General features: G+C 44.1%; 1 protein-coding gene across 4 annotated transcripts in view; it reads right to left on the reverse strand.

Annotated features, from left to right (window-relative positions):
• DCLK1 (doublecortin like kinase 1) overlaps window positions 1-23,785 on the reverse strand; it is a 207,411-nt gene that overhangs the window by 178,600 nt on the left and 5,026 nt on the right. For all 4 annotated transcript variants that reach the window (XM_053386045.1, XM_053386044.1, XM_053386046.1 and 1 more), the window contains exons 2-3: window positions 20,177-20,566; window positions 9,447-9,793 (exon numbers count right to left, since the gene is read on the reverse strand). In XM_053386045.1, coding sequence (XP_053242020.1) covers window positions 9,447-9,793; window positions 20,177-20,552 — 723 coding nt within the window. In that variant the 5' untranslated portion in view covers window positions 20,553-20,566. The remainder of the gene's footprint in view (window positions 1-9,446; window positions 9,794-20,176; window positions 20,567-23,785) is intronic.

Consider the following 23,785-nt stretch of genomic DNA (forward strand, 5'->3'; position numbering starts at 1 on the left):
AAAAGGAATAGTCTCCTGGCAAATACACTAGTCATCTGGTGCTGTGTTCTAAAGCAACTGTCCACTTACTGTTGCTGGAGACCTGCTGAATATGTCCTGAATATGGCTGCCATGTGCTGATACGATGCTGCAAGCTCACTAGGAAGCTGCAGAACCATGGACAGCTCCAAGTGAGCCATTTGCTCAAAGGAAGGTTGGGAGCATTTTATGCCTCTGCGTCCAGACTACTTCCTCCAGGCTCTACTCCCTTGAAAGAACTTCAGAGCCTTAAAGGTCCAACCCTCTGCCCTGAAGGCAGGTTCTCCTCCTTGTTCCATAGCCTCCCTTCTGGTGCACTCCCAGCACTGCTGGACTAGTGATGTGTAGTGGGAGGTGTTTTGTTCTTCAGACTCAGGGAAAGGTGTCCATGAGGGTTCAGGCTGTGGGCCCATAGGGCCTGGTAGGTTCTTCTGGAAGTTCTTGTTCAAGCTCCTCAGGCACAATGGTCGCCCTATCTTCTGCATTCAGCTCTCAGCCCTGACCTGGCTTCCCACCGGATGCTCCTGCGGCTGCCAACTCTGCATTCAGATCACTGCTGGATACTGGGTCGCGGCAAGGGCCAGAGTTTCCCATGCCTCGTAACTTCTTGATTGGACCACTGCAATATATTTACATGACACTGTCCCTGAAGATTTCTCAAACCCTCCATTAGTAACCTAGCAACTGTATTTTCAGTTGGAATAAGGAGCATATTTCACCAGTATTCCCAGCAAGTAAATCAGGCAAAATTGTTTTAAATGTGCTGGTTGTAATCTACAAAGACCCGAATGGCTTACGACAAGGGTGGGGAACCTAAGGTCCAGGGGTTAAATGTGGTCTTTCAGGGCTCTTTCTCACACCTTCAGGACTCTTGCTGGGCCATGCCCTGTGCCAGGTCAATTCCACTCCACACTCTTTTTCAGGACTTTTATCTGGCTGGAATGTGGCATGCTTAACTATGAGCATGCCACTGGCTTGCCTGAGTGGAGAGTGGTGTGTGTATAAACCTCTGGTTTATATTAAAGTCACATCCACTTATCCACCCACTTGCCACCCACTATCCACCCACTATCAACCACTGGCATGTAGCTCCTGAAAGATTCCCCCCAAAGGAAGTGAGACTCTCCATCTGAAAAAGGTTCCACTACTGGCCTAGGAATTAGTTATTTTCATTTATTTGGCTATGTAGGCCCACCACCATCCTTCAATGAATCATGAAGGCTGCTACCATCGCAGCCTACTTGTACACTGCATTGTTCAGCGGCTTTCCTGCGTGTCACCCTACCACCTGAAGTTAGAGAGCAAAGAAGGGTCTTCCATATCACCCTACCATCTGAAGGACAGCAATCAGGGAGAGGGCTCTCTCAATCACAATATGTCACATACAGAATGATCTCTGTGGAAAAACTCCTCTGGCACCAGCATCAGTGTCCTTCTGAAGCTGGGTAGAAACTTTGGGTTGTATCCAGAGTAGCACTAAGATAGAGTCACTTAGTGGTCTTCTTGTTCCACGGGTGAATTAATTTGCTCCAGTGGAACATTATGGAACAAGAGAACACATAAGCAGGTTGCTGATAACTTCTTTGTGCAATAGACTGCACAGCCGCTTGCACAATGAGTTTCTGCTAGCACAAATGTTGTGTTGGATTCTTCTGTTGCGCATCCAGTAGTACAAGAGCACTTGTGCCAGCTGCCAGAGAACAATGGACACAGCCCTTTATTTGATCAGACATTCCATTATGTTTTGCAGCTGGTTTAAATTTATCATCTGATGGCTCTCTGCTGGATGTTGTCAATGCTACTGATTTTATGGCTGATGCTTTTACGATTTTTGTACCGTGTTTATTCTGAGTTTTATTTCTTATATTGATCTTCAGTTATATGCTACCCTGGCCCTGAAGGACAGCCAATAACTTGAATGATTGACTGGTGACAGAAAGGAATAAGGACATTGCTATTGCATCTGGAGATCACATAAATGGAATGAGCTATTTCTACGGTGAGGATCTGGGCCAGATGTGTTTGTAAAGTGATCAATGGTGCCTTCTATCCTTTTAATCAAAGACTTGACTTACTGGTCCATTATTTTCCTCTGGGTCCTTCCAGTCTATCAGCTTTAAGAAAAATGATTGCTTAACCCAAGTCAAAAGATAATTAAGAATAGTTCAAACTGAGGTTTGACTCTCACTTGATGAGTAAATATCCTTATATCGGTAAGCCCTAAAGCCTTAAAGGAATTCTGAATTCTTGAAGCTTCCAAGATGCAGCACTTAACAGAGAAAGAGCAAATCCTCCATATCAAGAGAGAGAGTTGGGAAGGCCAACTCACTCTAAGGAGTTTATACTGAACTCTGCTTTCAAAGTCTTATCCTCCTCCACCAGTCTTGAAAATACTGTGACCTTCTGCCACATTCTCCATAGTTGTGAACTTCCCCCTCCCTGCCAATTTCATACTCCCTCTTTATGCCCTTTTTCCTGTGCATGAAGGACTGTGGGCTACTGTAAAACCACAGTCCTCAAGGAATATTTCCTCCAGTATCTGAACTTCAAGGACTTGTTCCCACTGAAAATCCTGATTAAAAGTCTCAGAAGCCAAAAATTCATCAAGGAGGAAAAATATCCCTGTAGCAAATGCATTAACCTTCAAAGAGGCTTTGTGGGGTTCTGCAGTAGAAGCAAACCGAGGGGGGGGGAGTATGTACCATATGTAAAAAAAAAATCATAATAAATTCAATCAATCAATAAGTTTAGCCAAAGACCAGGACAATCGAAATAAATTATGTAGGTGGGGGGAGGGGAATGCACAGATACAAAAGATCTCATACCACACATTAGTTTTAGAGCAAATATGAAAAAGTGTAATTTAGAACTCATCTCCTTTTACTAATATTGGAGCAGGCCCGTTTTAAGGGGAAGTACAGTGGTACCTCAGGTGAAGTACTTAATTCGTTCCGGAGGTCCGTTCTTAACCTGAAGCTGTTCTTAACCTGAAGCACCACTTTAGCTAATGGGGCCTCCTGCTGCCGCCACACCGCCAGAGCACGATTTCTGTTCTCATCCTGAAGCAAAATTCTTAACCTGAAGCACTATTTCTGGGTTAGCGGAGTCTGTAACCTGAAGCGTCTGTAACCTGAAGCGTATGTAACCTGAGGTATCACTGTACTGCGGGCAAATGCACCAGGGCTCACAAATGGAAGGGGCCCATCAACACTGACACTGCTGCCAATGTTTTTCCCCTCAGAGTCTCCCTAATGTGGGCTCCATAGACCTAACTAGAGAAGATAAAACATACAGCAAATCAGAATGTGTATCAGAAGAAATGCTAGTTGCATCCTGTTGACCCAATATATCCATGACTACTACTTACAGTTATGGTTGTTTGTTTGTTTGTTTGTGTGATTGATTGATTGATTGATTGATTGATTGATTTCTTAACTACCCTTCACCGTGTGGTGAAATCCCAGTTAGGGGAAAAGATTGGATATGATAAATATAAGGAGGTCCCAGGGCAGGTTACTGCCAGCCAGCCAGCCCCAAAGATTCAATTCCAGTTGTGGATCTTTTTGGTACAGTATTTTTTATCTGGATTGGCGAGAGAGTGGCAGAGAGGACATTTAAAGGATGCTCCCCACTTACGTGATTTTCACTTATACACACAGGACGCCAGAACATAACCCCCCACATAAGTGGGGAGTTGTGTGTGTTTGTGTTTATGTGTGTGTGTGTGTGTGTGTGTGTGTCTGTGTGTGTGGTATCAGGCCAGGTAAAGAGGTGTGTCTTCAGCATATGATGACATATAACAAAGGTGCCACCAAACACACCTCCACAGGGATTGTGGAAGCCGTTAATGGTGTATTTGTTCACATAATCTTACCAACTACTCCTGAACCCTTAGATTCCACCAAGATAGCCTAGTGGAATCTCATGAGCACGTGAGAGAGGCACAGAACAAGGTCAAACACAGGTTAGCCAATAACACTTCAGCAAAGTTGGAAAATTTAAGAATATCATACTGTTGAAAGTATTGCCTGGGGAGAGAGGTGGGGTGAGTATGTTGTTCTCAGTAAGATTGGAACTGGGCAATAAAAGGTTACATTGACTTCCATGTGACCTGCAGCAAAGAGGGGTGGCAATATTTCAATACTTAAACTGAAAAGTTTTCACTCAAATCTCTGTTTCACAAGGAGATTGATTGTACTAGAAGAGCTTTATCCTCTGATCCTCAAAAAACAAAATTACATTTTCCAGTCAATAAGGCTTTAAGGTTTTTAAAGTCCGATCTAAGAAATCTCCAATTAAGGCTTAGCCACTCAGAGCAGGGAATTTGGAATTTTCTGGATGCCCTGCAAGAGCCACAGATGGGAATTTATCCACAAGCACAAGCGGAACAAACTTTTGGATTTACCATGGATTTCCTCCCTTTAATCACACTCAGCAAGGAACTCAGCAAGCGACAAAAAAGTAAATAAATCCATCCTTCTACTTCAAATGCCACCAAGAAGAAAAGGGCTCTGGCAATGTAAATGGAACATCAATTGCTTAAGTCAGATGGAAATCACTGGCTTCCCTTATACACACATACACACACGCAGAGCTGACCAACAGGTTATTCCCGCTGAGTGCAAAATCGCTGAGTGATGTTTCTGCTTGCTAAGCAGCTTTGTTTACTCACCAGACATAGTGGTCTCTGTTCAAGACAAAGGGGTGCAACACTCCCACCTCCCTTGCCTGCTAAGGTTAGGCAGCAGACCCAGCCACTTCAACAGAATACAATTAGCAAGAGAGGAAGACATGCATCAGGAGAATTGTCTTGCAGCAGCTCAAGCAGACACAAAGTTTCCAAAGCTCTTACAAATCAAATGCAGTCACCACATTGATCCAAAGTCATCCCCTTGGAATTACTGAAGCCTGCTGTCTTGTCTGCAAATAAACTCTGGTTAGTTCTCCCTCGGTGAGAAATGAGAAAATGCAGACTACTTCCAATGCAAGGTCATTAGGCAATTGGGGCCAGTGGCGTAGCGTGGGTTGTCAGCACCCGGGGCAAGGCAAGTAATTTGCGCCCCCTAACCCGTGGATTTTAGTACTCGAGTGCGAGCGCGCCCCCCCAAGATGTTGCGGCCGGTGCCGCCGGCCCCCCCTGCACCCCCCACGCTACGCCACTGGGGCTGGGGGCGAGCGAAGGAGCCAAGGACCCCCCCCAAAGGCTCAGCAGGAATTTATTAAATTTATTATTTGCGGAGCCCCCGCGGGCCGAGGCAGCCGAAGCCCCCTCCCCTCGGGTGCCTCCCCGCCCCCTCCTCTCCTCGGGCTGTAGGTGGAGCCCGCGCTCCGAGGCGCTCCAGATCCGGGCTTGGCGAGCGCCTCTCCTCCTCCCGGCCGGGTCCGGGGGCTTCCAGCCGCACTCCGTCCTCGCCGCCCCCCCCGGCGGCTGAGACTTGCGCTGAGAGCCGGAGCCAGCAGCGCCCCCTTCTGCCGGGAGACCCTCGCCCGCCCACCCTCTCGGAGGGTTTTGGGGATGGCAGGGCGCGGCGAGGCCCCTCGGAGCTCTCCTCCCTCCCAGTCGGCAGAAGCAGCCGCCACCTGTGGCTGGGCTGAGGGGATGGCGTCGGCGTCGGGGTGCGGAGGCTGCCGGTGCCCGGCCAGGCGTCGGTGGCGGCGTCGGCGCTGCTGCAGCGGCTGCTCCTCCTGCGAGCAGTGAGTGGAGCGCAGCCGCAGCAGCGGCGGCGGGGGGGTGGGCGCGCGCGCTAGGGCGCAAGGCTGGCGGTGGCGGCGGGGAGCCCGGCGGAGGAAGGAACTTGTCCCTTCCCTCTGGACTCGCGCCCCCCCAGATGTTGCGGCCGGTGCGGCCGGCACCCCTGGCACCCCCCACGCTACGCCACTGATTGGGGCTACAATCACAGTGCTTACGCTGGAGTTGATGGAAAATGCTGCAGAAATCCCAGCGCAGGTTATGGAGAACATTGCAGGAAGCTCTTGGAGTTCCCTTCTGGTTTAGCGCTAACCACTGACCATCATAGAATCATAGAGTTGTAGAGTTGGAAGGGACCAGCATGGGAAGCATCCAGTGGGTGAAAAGTTGTGTTTGAACTTTTGAGGTAGAAAATAGATGCGTGTCAATTTTACTTTTAGACATTTAGGAAGTCAGTTGCTGCAACTATCTACCGTATTTTTCGCTCTATAGGACACACCCGACCATAGGACGCACCTTGTTTTAGAGGGGGAGAACAAGGAAAAAAAATTCTCCCCCTCTCTGCTCAGTGCCCCTTCAGCGAAGCGGCAGGAGAAACGGAGCCCCTTCCATTTCTCCTCCTGCTTCGCTGAAGGGGCGCTGTGCAGCTCTCCCTCTCTGCTGGAGCCAGGAGAGTCTTGCTCTCCCGGCTTCAGCAAAAGGAACATGAAGCCTTCGGAGCACAGCGCGAGTTCCCGCTGCTCTCCAAAGGCTTCAGGTGGCTATCCCTGAAGCATGGAGAGTGAGAGGGTTCGGTGGGCACCAACCCCTCTCGCTCTCCAGGCTTCAGCGAAAGTAACGCATAGCTTCCGGAGCGCGGAGGGAGCACTCCCTCTGTGCTTCGGAGGCTTCGCGTTGCTATCGCTGAAGCCAAGGAGCCTGCATTCGCTCCATAGGACGCACACATATTTCCCCTTAATTTTTGGAAGGGAAAAGGTGCGGCCTATAGAGCGAAAAATACGGTAAATCTCAGTTAAGTTAGGGTAATAAAGAACTGGAATTTGCCATTTCAGTTGAGTGGAGTCCTGGAATCCATATCAGAAGCAAATCAGCACAACCCCTTCCTCTATGAAACTCTTGCGGGTGGGGTTGCTTCTATGTCAAAGACAAAGACCTCTGACAGCAATTTCTCTTGAGAATTTCATGCTTTGGTCATGTTGTTGATTGTTGCCACTTCAGAAGACTAGGCTCTTCTGGGGCACTGCCATGCAGAATTGGTTTTTTTTTTGTGGTCTCCACATTGGGGGCAGGCAATGTGCTTGGATTGGTCCTCAGCCCCCATGCCAGTTCATAATATATCTGACAAACCAAACCAATAGCAGATGGGAGAAAGACAACCCTCACACAACAGTCATAATTATCATATTATTACATATGGAATTTCCAACTCATATTAGCCAGAGAGCTTTTCAGTAACCTGCAACTCATTAATGCTCAATGAGGAGAGAGAAAACCTTATAAATCCAGGACTGCATATACTAGCAAGTGAAGGTCTAAAGCGAGGAACTGACATTTGTTCTGATATCAGCAAACTATTAAATTTGTATCCCACCCTTTCAGCCAAAGATCCAACTAAATTTTACTCAGAGTAGACCCACTGAAATCAATGAACATGACTGAGTTAGGTTTATTAAATGCAATGGGTCTATTCTGAGTTAAACTTAGTTGAATTCCACCCTAGAGTGGCTAATATGTTTCATGACACTGTGTCTGCCCTGGCATTAATCTGAGAAACCATCAGTACCACTGCTGGAGATGAGTGATGCATCAGCTCTTATGACAATGCTTACATTATCATCAGCAGCACCACCAACATTATAAAATATTATTAAATTTGTACACTCTAGTAGGGAATATAAGGAGCCGCCATCACTGTAATTGGTTTGATTGGACTATGTGTGGTCCAGAGGTGCTAGCCAGTTGCCAAAGTGATTTGATTAAAAAAAATTGGGGGTGGGGGACATAGAAGCGTTAGATCTGTGTTCCCCACAGATGGTTCTTGACATATCTAAAATCTTGGTACAAGCCCAAAACAAAAAATGCAGGGGGAACCATTCCCTACCAACAGTCTACATTTCCTGTTATCCCAAGTGAAAAGTCTGTTGTGGACTGAAGCATGGAGCCCCAACCAATCAAAGAGACAATGCTCAGCAGTTGATTCAGTCCTTACTCCCAAGTCTGCCTCTAGGATCCTTCTGTACTACAGGAATATTCGTGTGTGTGTGTGTGTGTGTGTGTGTGTGTGAGAGAGAGAGAGAGAGAGAGAGAGAGAGAGAGAGAGAGAACTACATTTTTCCCTACCTGGGAATATGGCACAGCTGAAGAAAGGAAAGGCAAACATGTTCAGAACTGTAGAATGAAAAGGAGCCCAGTACAAGAGGTAGCAGGGGGACTTTTCCCCAAATAGCAGTAACATTCATACTGGTGATAATGTCTATACTGGCAGTTGTCTTACAGATGACATAATACAGCATAAAACACTTGAGAAAATATTTTATGGTTACTGCTTAAGCAGTTCTTGAAATATGTTGAGCTTTTATTGCATTGTATAACACACACACAAACACACATTAAAATAGTAATTCAGTATTTAAATTCAGCTGAGTATTGCTATTTTTTATTGTTTTAAACTTAAAAACACATCAACATGTTTTATAACTTGATTTTTTATAACAAGGTATGAAATTGTATGCTTTAGAAATGTAGTATTTTGTTATTTATGTATCTGAATTCTGAAAATAACTGTAACTACCGTATTTTTTGCCCTATAGGACGCACTTTTTCCCCTCCAAAAATGAAGGGGAAATGTGTGTGCGTCCTATGGGGCGAATGCAGGCTTTCGCTGAAGCCTGGAGAGCGAGCGCACCGACACCTCTCGCTCTCCAGGCAGCTATCTGCAAGCCTTGCACGCCCGGGGGGAGTTCCCCCAGGCGCGCAAGGCTTGCGGGTGTCAGCCTGCAGCGCGGAGCATGGGGCGCCCTCCGGAGGACGCCCCGTGCTTCACGCAGGTGTCAGCAAGCCTTGCACGCCGGGGGGAGATCCCCCAGGGCGCGCACAGCTTGCGGGCGGCAGCCTGCAGCGCGGAGCATGGGGCGCCCTCCGGAGGACGCCCCGTGCTTCATGCAGGTGTCGGCAAGCCTTGCGCACCGGGGGGAACTCCCCCCGGGAGCGCAAGGCTTGCGGACGGCAGCCTGCAGCGCAGAGCACGAGGCGCCCTTTGGAGGACGCCCCGTGCTTCGCGCAGGTGTCCGCAGCCTGCCGCCCGGCACGTAGGGCGCCCTGAAGCAGAGCGCCCCTCGCGCCGGGCAGACATCGGCCAGCCCCACAAGCTCAGGGGACAGCGGGGAGCCGCAGCGCCGCCATCCCACTGTTCCCCAACCTGGTTTTGGGGGGGGGAAATAAAAGAAAAAATTTTTTTCCTTTATTTCCCTCCCAAAAAAGTAGGTGCGTCCTATGGGACGGAGCGTCCTATAGGGCGAAAAATACGGTAAATTTAAAGACTAAAGTTAAAAATAACTACTTTGTGAAGTATAGAATTTTGCAAGGTGTTAAATTAAATATGGCATAGGTCCTTATTACATCAAGGTTGCAAGATCTTTGGCCAGAGAAAATGGAGTTTTCATCAAAAGAGCCACCAGATCTAGCTAGACTTTTGTGAGGTTGTTGTTGTTTAATAAGGTAGCTTAAGCTATTCTCTTACCTGTTTCCCATCCAGTGTGTACAGGCGCTTAACTACTCCAGAATCCAGTTTGATGGCATCAGTGATATCAGTGAGAACCTGCTCAAATGAATGCGCTGTCTTCTTGTTAAGCAGAATCCGGACTGCTTTACGGGGCTTCACACCACTCCTGATGATTGTGACCAGTTTAGGCCTAATGAAATCCTTGTTCTCCTTCTGGTCTGAAGGGCTTCCTTTGGCCGAGGCAAGAGAGGCCACTGTGCGGGCAGCAGAGGTGGTTTTCACATTCACTGACCAATTGGGATTTACATTCTTTGTGTACTCCAGCTTCTTGAAGGGCTCTATCGAACCACACACATAGCTCTCTCCTAAGAAAAAGAAGGTGCAGATCATTAGCTCAAATGTCATTTCCTATTGCGACATTTACGTCTTTTAGAGTGAGCACTCTCCATTTTACTTATGACAACCTAAGCAGAAGATGTAGACATACAACTGTTGCAGAGGGTGGGGCGATTAATAAAATCAATCCTCCTGCCAGACTGGGAATATCCCCTCATTTACACAGTTTAGGATATTCCACCATTCTTCAGCAGTTTCTTTTCTTTCAGCAAAGTAAGCAGCTCACATATATGTCAAACAAAGCTTTAATAATAAAGAAAATTGTAACACAATAACATACTGTCTGAGAGAAACTAAAACAACAATATGAGGCAAGAAGCAAAAAATGACAGTTGGTCTCTCTAACGAAACTTAACTGAACACACAAAGGGAGGGGCCGATTCCGAAGCACAACACAAAAGCCACCAGATGCCAGACATTCTACTATTCAAATTAGGCCCCAGTGTTTTTCTAACAACTACTACTTCCTATGTCTCAGAGGCATTTCCTTTTTATAATAAATAAATAAACCACCCTGATTGTTCTGTGAACCATCCTGAGACCTCCAGGTATAGGGTGGTATATAAATTCAATAAGAAAGAAAGAAAGAAAGAAAGAAAGAAAGAAAGAAAGAAAGAATTGTTTCAAAATGCCTGGAGGTTTTGAATAAGAAAATGAGGAGCATCTACCACATATACTCCAGAATCTGAGGAACTCTAAGATTTCAGGAAGAGAATGTCTGGGAGAGAACTATAAGCCCCTGGAAACCTTCTCTAGAAGATGCAGTTATGGAATAGCCATGCAAATATGCATCCTTCAATATTAAACGCATTGGCTGTGTTCACATGCCATAGTTAATGGCTTGCTGTGAACAAGCAGATCACTCCTGCCTTAATTATTTTCCATTAGAAGCAACGAACTATGATCCTTGGCTGAGTACCATATCCAAACCAGGGATTATGCTTCGTTTTGCTCTAAATGAACTACAATCTAAAGTCAATGTTTGTTCTTGGCTTACCAAACATGGTTTGCTTTGGAGCAGAAGAAAAGACAATCCCCAGTTTACATTTAATGGTAAGCCAACTGTCATGTTTTGCTGTTCCCATTCACTAGCAGGGAGAAGTAATGTGGGAGTGATCTACTTGAAGGAAGGAGTGAACGTAGAGTGATCTACAAGTTCTTGGCAAAACCATTGTGCCATGAGTTAACCTAGGAGGTGGAATGCACTGTGTCCATGGTGAAAACATGAACGCACCTCACAAACATACATCTAGTGCGATTGGGTGGGTATTTTGTGGTTTTGCTATTTTATATTGTTTTGATTGGCTTGCATTTATCAGTCATCGCTTTGGGGCAGGGGGGGTCTTTGGGACAAAAAGTAGTATATAAAACCATAACATAAACCACAGCTTATCATGTTGTGTGAATGCAGCCAATGTTATCTGAGAAGCCATAATTAGTTCCTTTAATTGTTACTCTTAAAGTATAAAACTGATTTTAAAGGAGAGAAAGGAAAGCACTACAAGCCAAGTCTTAAGCTAAATAAAGACTAGTATGAACAAACAGAAGGCACTGCTGCCTTGGGCTTGTTTGTTTTTTAGTGTCTGTCCTAATATATGCAAAGATAAACAATAATACATATTTTATAATGGTAACATACTCTTGCACACACCTTCCTGTTGAAGCAATGGTGTAAGTTGTTAATGTTTAGGAGCTGGCTCCCATGAATAATTTTTTAATTATTAGTTATTATTTATTTGTTGCATTTCTACCCCATCTTTTTCTTCAAGGAGCTCCAGGTGGCATAAATGATTCTCTCCCTTCTCATTTAAACCCCACAACAATCCTGTGAGGTAGGTTAGGCAGGAACTGGCCCAAGTCCACCCAGTCAGCCTCTCTACACCACACTAGATCCAAGAGTTTCAATATTGCAGTGCGACAGCATTGGTATCTCTTCCAAACCCTACCACAGAAATACCAGAAAACATATGGCAAGCAAAATAAACCTTACCAGCGGGAAATACTTTTCTAATTAATATAGGATTGACAGAAAACTTTCCCCCTAAATTTTTTAGTTCTAATAGAGAGCTCTATTTTTGGAAGGCAATGTTAAGCTCCTTTTAATATCCAGTTTATTCTGGTGAAAGCCTTGCACAACATGAAGGCCAAGTGATGAACTGTAGTAATGATCCAAGAATGATCAAACGGGACATATTCTCTTTTATCTGAGTCTCTATCCAGCATTTTTAGCCCCAACAATTCAATTGCCACAAGGTCAAAAACCACATAAGTGCTCCCTTCTTTGTATGCAAAATGAGTCATCCACAGATTTTATTGATTTGGAAATACCATTTCTTGTTTTTGTCAGTAGTGCTTTCTTAAAAGTGCTTTACCAATACTTTTAGTGTACTGATCCAGGGGAGGAGAACTCATTTTGACCCATTATATTTTATGTACCATCAAACAGTTCTTTTTCTTTTTTTTCTTTTTTACTGGTCACTGGCAAATACAGTGGTACCTGTGGTTACGAACTTAATTCATTCCGGAGGTCCGTTCTTAACCTGAAACCGTTCTTAACCTGAGGTACCACTTTAGCTAATGGGGCCTTCCGCTGCCGCCGCACCGCTGGTGTGCAATTTCTGTTCTCATCCTGAGGTAAAGTTCTTAACCCGAGGTACTACTTCCGGGTTAGCGGAGTCTGTAACCCGAAGTGTGTGAAACCTGAGGTTTGTAACCCGAGGTACCATTGTAGGTCTGAAAGACAGAAATACTTTTTGCAACAGCCTAGTTAGCATTGTTGAAGTGACCCAACGGCAGTATTCAAAAGCCACTAAAAAAATGAGTGCTAATATATTTTGAATCAACAAATTATCCCCATTAGGTTTGTGCAGTTATTTAAACTAGTGAGGGTTCTTACAGTCTAATTCTACTGTGGTTCCACTGGTACCAAGTGCTGGTTTAGTCCCCTATGCTGGCAGCTACTACCTTTAAAGAAAACAGATAAAAGACACACCAGAAACTGAGTCTAACTGGAAGCTAGTCCTTCTGTAAAGCATTGGATAAAAGGCAGTCAATGGGTCTCCCTTGGGAAGAACTTCCATAATTTTTAGAGCCATCACTAAGAATGCTTCATTGCACACCCCTTCCTGATCTTAACTGACACATGGATGATGTTTCCAGTAGGCCATCCCCTGTCAGTTTTAAAGGGCTCACGTAAGTAGTGTTTTCCCCTTAGGTATGCAGGACCCAAGTTGTTTAGGGCATTCAGAAATCATCAATGTCACTTTGAATTGTGCCTAGGAGCAAACTATACGAGTCATATTTTGCAGCATGTAAATGCTTCACTTCCAAGCAAGGTCTGCTAGATATCAAAGCAAAAATATCCTGTCATCTCAATGACAACGCAGGAGAAGAAAAATCTCAATTGATAAGAAAAGTCTGGCAAGAAAGTAGGCTGAATAATTGTACTACTAGTCAACTGTTGCACAGAAGATTCTCCCAAGGTGGGAGGAAACAAACAAACCATTTAACAGTTGCTAATCAAGTGTCATGTTTTGATTAGAATATTAATAGCTCGTAGAGATTTAGAAGACTCTATCTACCTTTCACTCACGAGAGACATACAAATAAGATAAAGATACATCACAGCAGAAAATTCACTCAATAGAAAGAATGAACTTACAAATAATGTTCAGGTACAAGCTGTAGCTTCAGAGCATACTGGGCTTGCTATTTTTCATGTTTTCATGTTTGAGATCAATTTATTAATGGTGAAATCCAATGGCATCTGCTTGCTGGCAGAACAGATAGCATTGGTGGAGTGGATTCTCCTTCCCCTTGCAGTCCTGCAGACCAGATTTTGGGTGGAGAGAAGGGGAAGCCCATTCATGCAGCATTAAGATCTCCCACTAAGTATATTCACTCCCTTAAATTTGGAATTCATTTGACTGACAAGTTCAATTGTCTTTTTAAAGTTGGAATTCTTATTCTTCAGTGAGCAGAAATTGGAATTTTATTACAAGAGGTTGCTTTTCCCCCACACACAGTGGGTTGCCATTAGCATAGAGTGCAGCCATCAAGAGATGCTGCTTATTGTTTCTGACTCAACATTCAGCCAGTCTGTCTAGGTTAAAGGAAAAAATAACTCTGAACACCTGCAAGAGCACTCTCCCGAGAACCATTAATTAATAATTACATCTATGGGACTAACAGTGGGGCATGCTCACCAACCATGGAAGAGCACACACTTCCAAACCGTTTCAGCGGTATCTCTAAGTAGCTGTCCAATAGGTTCACTCTTGTTTGGAAGGAATCGGATACCATTAGAAAGATTTCAGTGGTCTCTTGTGCTTTTTATACAGCAATGATGTGGCAGCCCTTAGACTGCTCCATTGATCAATATTTAATGGAACATCACTCCTTTCTGCTCTCTAAAGAAGTTTTTTTTTGTCCTCTTTGCTTCGCATCTATTATATTTTCTGTCAATCAAAAGGTTTCCTTGGGGAACAAGCAAGGAGGATAGTTCCCACCCAAGTAAGAGCAGCAACTGGAACATGTCTAATACAAGAGTTTGGCTGCTCAGAATAAGAAGCTCTCTCTTAACCTAAGAAGTCAACCAGATCAAATAATGCACTAGACCTCGTTATAACAGCCAGAAGAATATAAGGGACCCTTCAAAATTTACAAATGAATAGCTATTTCACATTTGTTGCAGAGGATCCAGATTATCCTTCTTTAAAATCAATGTCAAAGATGGCACAGTTTCCCAGCATTCAACCTATCAACATATTATAACAGCTGGGAAAATTTAAGATACGGTTATACACTTCCTGGATAATGCCTATAACATCACTTATGACAAATCCTCTAATGCCAGTACCTATTATCTTTAACAACACTGCTCAGCTTGCAAAATGGGATTGCAAAACCAAATAGTTTCAAGGCACAATAAAAGGAGCCTCTTTTAAGCTTCACTTCAGCATAGCATTCAGATATTGGCCTAATGCATATGTTACTTGAACTGGTGCAGCCAGGGCCGGCCCACCCATGAGCCAAGGTGTGGTGACAAGCGGCAGAACCCATAGGAGCAACAGATCCTGATTTTATTTATTTCATAAAATTTATACCCCACTTGATTGGAAAAGGGGGGAAAAGAGAAACCCTCAAAGCAGTATACAAAAATGCAGATCTTAATTCCCCCTTGTTCCTGATATAGGTCTTCATTTACCCCTTCTTCCCAAGCAGGCAGGAGGACACCATTTTGTGGTTTGTCTTGGGCAGCACTAAAATGTCTTGGGTACAGCTGCCATTCCAATTGTGGCTATTTCTGCACACTCCAGGAATATACCATCATAGGATTCTTTATTGGGGGGGGGTGTAATCTGGATATCATCTGTGGGTCCCTTTCAAACATGTGTTTTTATATCTGTAAAGTGGGGTTCTTCAGAAAGAGGAGCTGCTAAAGGGGTCACATTAGCCTCAGTTAAGTTAATATCTCTAGCCAAATATATGAAGTATCTCTTGCATAACTAAGAGTACAGGGAACTGATAACCACAGAAGCTACGAGCTGGAGATGCTTCCAGAAGGCAGGCACCTTCCCCAGCTTGAGGAGATGTTATCAGCAAGTGTAAGAGAAGAACAGACCTGAGCCAGTCTCATCTGGGGCTGGGAAGAAAGGGAGGCTTGGCCTGCTCTCTGTCCCGAAACCAAAGCTTATGGCTTTTGCAGGGGGCTTTCTAGAAATCCAATCCGGGAGCAAGATCAGTTGGGAGCATTAAGACTGCGAAGCCTTTTATCATATGCTCTGTTCATGCTATCTGTGTAAATAAAACCGTATTATCACAAAGACACCAATGTCTACAGTGACCTTCATTCCAAGGAACTCAAGCCTGAGGTACAATATAAAGCATCTGTCCTTAAGGTTTCACTGTATGAAACCTTAACACTCCAGTGTTGCCCAGAATCAGTGCTGGAGGGTACTTGCAATCTCTCGCCATGGCAGGATTTCCTAGCTTAAAATCATTCCTAAAGGTTGGTCCAGTGTCAAAACAATAATACAGTAAAAGCTCAGGGAGAGAGAGAGAGAGAGAGAGAGAGAGAGAGAGAGAGAACACCATTCTCCACTGCCTAATATTTCTGAAGGGTTTTGGCCCAGAGACAACTTTACCGCAGTCAAAGAAGCACTGGTCAGATCCAGCATTTGGGTTATATGGGCCGGATACCTAACATCCCATTCAGACAGCTAAATCATTCCTCTCACCTCCAGGCAGAGCTTGGGGTGAAGAAAAGAGAGATTGTGTGTATTGCTTTAGGTAACAGAGGAAGCATCTTAAAAAGCAGAGACATCACCTTGCCGACAAAGGTCCGTATAGTTAAATCTATGGTTTTCCCAGTAGTGATGTATGGAAGTGAGAGCTGGACCATAAAGAAGGCTGATCGCCGAAGAATTGATGCTTTTGAATTATGGTGTTGGAGGAGACTCTTGAGAGTCCCATGGACTGCAAGAAGATCAAACCTATCCATTCGGAAGGAAATCAGCCCTGAGTGCTCACTGGAAGGACAGTTCCTGAAGCTGAGGCTCCAATACTTTGGCCATCTCATGAGAAGAGAAGACTCCGTGGAAAAGACCCTGATGTTGGGAAAGATGGAGGGCACAAGGAGAAGGGGACAACAGAGGACGAGATGGTTGGACAGTGTTCTCGAAGCTACCAGCATGAGTCTGACCAAACTGCGGGAGGCAGTGGAAGACAGGAGTGCCTGGTGTGCTCTGGTCCATGGGGTCACAAAGAGTCGGACATGACTAAACGACTAAACAACAACAACAACAACAACATTTCTGAAGGGTTTCGGCCCAGAGACAACTTCACCATAGTCAAAGAAGCACTGGTCAGATCCAGCATTTGGGTTATATGGGCTGGATACCTAACATTCCATTCAGACAGGTAAATCATTCCTCTCACCTACAGGCAGAGCTTGGGGCAAAGAAAAGAGAGATTGAGTGTATTGCTTTAGATAACAGAGGAAGAGAGCCACTAATGAAAAGTTAGAATCAGAGTTGTAGAGTTGGAAGAGACCCCAAAGGTCATGTAAGTCCAAACCCCTGCAATGCAGGAATCACAGTTGACATTGCTGAAGGAGGCTTGGCCATTTCAAAAAGCTAGGCTCTTCTCCCTGTTCTTTGAAAACTGTCGGCTTCAGCAGAAATGTAACTGGAGGAGTGGGACACCACCAAGTGATTTTCCCAACTGTTTAGACGCAACACACAGCTGCAAGCTAATTGTATCTATAATAAACTTGCAGCATCAGTTTTTAAAAAAATAATAATTGAGAATGTAGGAGGAGAACACTGCCATGAACTGTCAGTTTGTGAAATATATTCAGGGGGAAAAATATTCATTTATTCTAAATATGTGTTCCTTTCGGGTAGGCCAGGAGATTGATTTCCAGTAAAGCAGAACTCGCTCCTTCAAATTCCAGTAGACAACTGGCAAATGAGGCTAAAGCTAACTCTTCAGGACAGTTTCTCTTTGCAAATGCAGAATGAAACACAGAGTTGACAGCTGGCCACGGCTCAGTATAAGAGCTCTGAATGCACAAGGTCCCAGGCGTCTCCTGTTAAGGTAGTCTTAGGATGTAACCAGGAAAAGAAGCCCTTGCTGTAAACCTTGCAAAGTAGACAATACTGGGCAAAGATAGGAAGAACAGTCTGAAACAGTATAAGGCAACTTTATTATTTGCTAATTCTCAACATCAGTTACAGATGAATAAATGTGTTTTCAGAGCTGGCATGTTTATGGCACACTTATTTTTCAAGGTGATGGCTGACCAAGCATTGTTGCGGATCAGTTTCACATTATATTCTAATTTGATTACCATACCCTGTTGCACTCAGTTCTCTCCTCTGAACACCAAGATTTTTAATAGATTTTGGCAGCCAGTCAGTACTAACAGAAAAAATTCCATAGCAGGCGATATTAATTTCAAAAATTAATTTAATTTTTTAAAAAGCAACTATGAGGTCTAGTCCCATTAAATCTAATTGCAAGATTAAATGTTAGAAGGTTGAAACTCCACTGAACTTTTGATATTTTAAAAATAATAATTAAAAGGACAATCTGCAATATCCAAACAATTTTCTACGACCAATTGCATGTTTAATTATTTTGCAGCAGTTTCTCTTCACTTTCCTCATTATTTATAATCCCCCCTTGGGTCTAACAGGGTTCTTCAAGACAGCTTACAATAAAAAATTGTATGCCATATTATTAAAAAAACTAGAATGTTCAGTAATTTCGGTGAGTTACTGAAGTTATAGACAGTCTGTTCCACCATTCAGCTTACTGTGCTTGTTTCAGTTAATCCATGCATGAAATGCCTGAATGTTTCAGCATCTTGAGAGCGAAGGACTTATGTTTGGCTTTCAGTGCTACACAAGTCAGACTTGAGGTGTTTGATCATTGGCTAAGTATAGAAAACACCTTAAGAATAACCAAAATAAATTGAAGCCTGCGAAAGAGAAACACAAGGACTAGAAACGTAGATAAGAATGATGTTGCTATAGGATTTTCCCTGAAGCCCATTTGATTGTGTCCAGAGATGTAGGCATAATAATCAGCAAGAGCAACTGTTACATCTTCTTTGAATTTTAGAGAGAATCATAAGATGGATGCAAGTTTTCAGACATTGGTTTTGCTTTGTGACTTTAAGTATAAGTATTGGTTTTATCACATTGTAAGAAGCCAGGGGCTTAAATTGAATAAGGTTCTATCAAAGGGAAAGGGTCAAGACAGCAGGATCTTTGAGTGGAATCTATTTACAAAAACCACTGTCAACTGCTTGTTCCAGAAAACTTGGATAATCTGATTTGCTGCTTGACAGTTGCTAGTGCATTTCTTACTCTACAAATAAACCGCTGTACACACATTGCCCTTTTGGGGGGAAAGCCTGTATTTGCACAATTTGCATTCTGCCACTTTCTATAGCGACTTGGAAAGTTGACTCGCACTTGAAGATCGACGCCAAGGAGTTGTCCAGCAACATCTTGGCAGTAGTTCTCCATGGGGGAAATGCCAATTATGCCTGGCCTATAACTGCTAAATCTAAATCTCAACTCATTTGAGATATTTTAAAGCACACAAGCTTTAGAATAAAGCCTATGCATACCCCTTGCATTTCAGTAGACTAATGCGAAAGATAGGACAATGTATTAGGCTGCCGGCAGATCTTAACCAATAAGAGAATAGTTTAGGACACTTCCAAGGTAAAGCAGTTTGCAGGTAAACAGCATACCAGACATCCAGACACCCACCCAGCCACCCACACCCACCCACATACACACACACACACACACACACACACACACCAGCTCTTTCTTCTGTCTTTTCATTTCAATTTCTCCTCTGATCAGAATTAAGAGACAGTTTTGTTCCCACTTGTTCTCTCTATTGCTGATTTTCAGGCATGAGTGTGGATCCAAAGCGGTACACACAGAGAGAGTGACTTGGATAAACCTCAAGATTTGCAAAAAAGTGGGGGTGGGATCGTTATGAAAACAAAACTCCTAACTGGAGGAAACCTACAAATCAACTCAAGGAGGATTGAGCAAACGCAGAGGCCACAGACTTTTGCAATGGGTATATGGAAGTGGAAAAATCATAGTGCAGTGTATGGTTAGCTGACTGGAACAGAGAAAAGGCATATACTGTACTGCAACAGGGTTTACTTATTGGTCCCACTTATTGGACTGTCTCGCCAGAGTGGTGCATGCTCTAGTTATCTCCTGCTTGGACTACTGCAATGCGCTCGACGTGGGGCCACCTTTGAAGGTCACTCGGAAACTCCAACGAATTCAGAATGCGGCAGCTAGACTGGTGACTGGGAGCTGCCACCGAGACTATATAACACCTGTCCTGAAAGACCTACATTGGCTCTCAGTATGTTTCAGAGCACAATTCAAAGTGTTGGTGCTGACCTTTAACGCCCTAAATGGCCTCGGCCCGGTATATTTGAAGGAGCGTCTCCACCCCCATCGTTCAGCCCGGACACTTAGGTCCAGCGCCGAGGGCCTTCTGGCGGTTCCCTCATTGCCAGAAGTGAGGCTACAGGGGGAACCAGACAGAGGGCCTTCTTGGTAGTGGCAGCTGCCCTGTGGAACGCCCTCCCATCAGATGTGAAAGAGATAAACAACTACCTGATATTCAGAAGACATCATAAGGCAGCCCTGTTTAGGGACGTTTTTAGTGTTTGAGGTTTTATTCTGTTTTTAGTGTCCTGTTGGGAGCCTCCTGGAGTGGCCAGGGTATAAATAATAAATAATAAATAATTTTATTTATTTATTTATTTATTTTATTATTATTATTATTATCATACTGACCTTCCACCAGCTGGTCTAAGGTGGTAATCTTCCTGACTCCATCAATGGTATAGATTGTTCTCACACCCTGGGGCAGATTGACGTTATCAGAGAGAGTCCGAGTCAGATCAGCCAGCAGGGCCTCGAAAGATCTAAACCGGTCGGGAGAGATGGCGTATACAATCCCTTTGAAATAGCGGTCCCCATTGCGATAGAAGCGGACTTTCTTGGCTTTCTTCTCGGAGCTGAGGGTCTGTAGGGTGCGGGTGCGGTAGAAGCTGCAGTGGGCACTGTGGGTCGGGCTAGGCAGGCCGTTCACCCGCGACCCTCGGCTGTAGCGCTGTGCTTTGTCGCGCTCGTCAAAGTGTTCCAGCTCCATATCTCTCCCAAAGGACATCTTGGAAAGTTAATCTGGAAGGGGTGAGAGAACAGACGTGGCAGAGACTGATCAATATGCACTGTAATTATGCAGCAACCATATTAAAACACCGAGGATTTAGGGCTCTGCTACAACCAACCTGAATTTGGCCAACTCTTCCCGCAATATAAGAAATTTATACAGTACACTGCTTAACAGCAATTAAAGAAAAACTCTGCAAGTGGCTTTCAGAAAATGTTATAAAATATTCATTAAAAGCAGCCATAAAAAACAGACTTTTAAAAAAGTAGACATAATAAAATTATCAGAATATATATAAAAGCCAATTGATTTTTTAAAAATAAAGTAAGATAAAATAAATGCATATAATTAAAATTCATGTTTGAGTAGACTTGTCTAATCAAAAAGTGAGTGCTTAATATCAATGGGCAGGGAGTTCCAGAGACTGCCACATTACTATTACCACTAATATTATTATAACTGAAATTATATACTGCCTTCCACTTCAAGACGTAATACCAAGGCGGTTCACAAACAAATAAAAGCCAACAGCAAACTAATAAGAATAAAACCAATTGAAAAAATACCCATAATTAAGATACACAGTAAAATGATAGTCTTCTCGCAAGTAAGGAACGGACATCATATGTGGCCCTTGTAAGAGGATTTAGCTTACTATAGAAAGGAATGGGCCACCAGGCACCAGCTAAGCAGGGGAATGGAACAAGATATTTTACATTAGATAGCACATAAAAACAAGGTGGAGGGTCATTCTTTATTCATTATTGGCTTAACAACCAATCTTGCATTTTTATTAAAATAAATAAAATGTTTGCTCTGTCTCCCAAGCACACACACACACAAAAGGTGCCTGTCTGCTCCTCAGTGAGCCTTGAGTTACTTTCTGTTGTATTACAAGCAGAAGCTGAGATTCTTGCTAAATGAGACTCTATCAAGCCTACTAGAAAGGACTTAAGCACGACTCTGCTCAGCACAATCAAGATACAGATTTTACTCAGGTGCTGCTGCGACTCCAGACTTATTCTCTAATTTAGTGGTCTTGTGGATTTGTCACAATTTCCCCAGATTTTAATGGAGAACCTAATCACCAAGAAAGTGAGTCTTTCAAGATCTAGCGCATTCAATTCAGGACTGGGGCACAATCCAGCAGTGTGGTTTTCCACTAAAACATATACAGGACCAACAAAAGCATGTTCAAGAGTAGGTAGCTGGCAGTGAAGTCCTATGCATATCTACTCAGAAGGAAACTCTGTCAAGACTTACTCCCAGGGAACTATGTAAAGCAAGGGGACCCTTTGGTCCTCCAGATGTTCATTTGCCCTGGACATTGGCCATTCCTGCTAAGGCTGATAAGAGCTGTAGTTCAGTAACCTCTGGAGAGCCAAAGATTCCCCACTCCGGCTCTAGATTTTGTTGGTCAGTATGGCCACTGATCAGGTATGATGGGAGTTGTAGTCCAGCAACATCTGAAAGGCCATAGGTTCCCCACCTCAGTATACAGAATTGCAGCCTTATCTGGTAATCTACAGGCAGAGGTTAATTATTATTTTTTAAGTTGTCTTAGGGCAGACTCTGCCAACTTGGTGCCCTCCAGATGTTTTGGATTGCAACTCCCGTCAGCCCTAGCCTGCACATAAGTTTGGCAAAGGCTGTCTTAGATCAAGGGTTGCTTCTGTTTGTTGCCATCTAGGTTCACTGACTGTTCAAAATGTTTTCATGGCAAACAGCCTGTGGGTCAGAGACAACTCTGCCTAGACCGGTTCACAGTTGCCATGCATTTGCAGACCCAGCCTGTTAGCTACCGCCATTCTTATCTCACTAAATGAACATTTACTCCCATCTCAACCTGCATGTATACTGAGGTCATCTTTGGAGGTACTCCTCCAGGTGTCCCTTCTATCTGGAGTGAGGTGGGTAGTGACTGTCTTCTCAATTGTGATGCCCCACTTATAAACTCCCTTCATTGCTCTCCCCAATTTTGCCTCTAGCTCCATCAGGCCAGGGACCCATCTAGTCAAGAATCCTGTTCTCAGTGGCCAACCAGATGCCTACCGGAAGACTCATTAGGAGGGCCTCGGTGCAACAGCTCTCTCTCTCCACCTGTGATTCCCAGCAACTGGTACCAAGAAGCATCCTGCCTCCAACCGTGGTAGGAGAACATAGCCATCATGGTTGGAAGCCACTGACAGCCTTACCCTTCATGAATTTGCATAATCATCTTTCACAGCTCTGCCCACCCCTGGTATATGGTTCCCAGAAGGCTGCCAAGTAAGGAATGTTGCCTTTGGGAAGAAAATGATTCCCCATCCCTGATTTAAAGCAAAGACAGTCATAGAAGAATGGTAACCTATATAAGGCTCACAGTATATAAAGCCCCCGCCCCATTTCCTTGAAAATGCAGGCAAACATATGGAGTGGAGACTACCCCAAAAAAGCATTGCTATCCTATACCAAGTTAGGTTATTGGGCTACCTCATTCATCATTATCTAGATCAGAGGTTTTCCCCTGGGACCACTTGAAAATGGCCTTGGCAGACCACTTAACCATTTTTCTGCCTGTTGTACTGACTGTAATGTGCTGTGCAAGAAGCAGTATGATTTCTATTTTTATTGCTTCTTTTATTTCTCATATTGTATTTTATTGCCATTCGAGTTCTGTGGACTTCAACTTCTAATGCAACAAAATACAAGATAAGAAATAAAAGAAGCAATAAAAATGCATTCAAAATCAATATGAATAGTTAATGCAACATGCCAGAGACCACCTGAATGAATCTTGCAGACCACTGGCAGTCCACGGGCCACAGTCTGAGAACACTTGTACTAGATGCTGTCTAGATCAGTGCAATCTAATTGGCAGCAGCTCCCTAGGATTTCAGACAGAGATCTTTCCCGCTCCTACATGGAGATACCAGGGATTAAACCTGGGAACTTTTGCACGGAAGGTTGGTGCTCCAGCACTGAGCTGCAACTCTTCTCCATAGGGAGGTAAAGGCCCCAGGGTAAAGCCCTGGCAAAGCAAATGTATGTCCTACAGGGTTTCACTTGCCTATTCCTCCCAGGGTACAGAAATAATACTAGAGCAATGTTTCAGTCTTCAGAAGGGAGAGCCATAGGGACAAATTCCCACTCAGCCATGAGCCTCATTGGAGGGTTTATCCAAAGCAGTGCTACATGAACAAACACCGTCCAACTTTTTCAGACCCAAAACCTGAACGTGCATCTTCCAG

Source organism: Podarcis raffonei, chromosome 4 (assembly GCF_027172205.1).
Source record: "Podarcis raffonei isolate rPodRaf1 chromosome 4, rPodRaf1.pri, whole genome shotgun sequence".
NCBI lineage: Eukaryota > Metazoa > Chordata > Lepidosauria > Squamata > Lacertidae > Podarcis > Podarcis raffonei.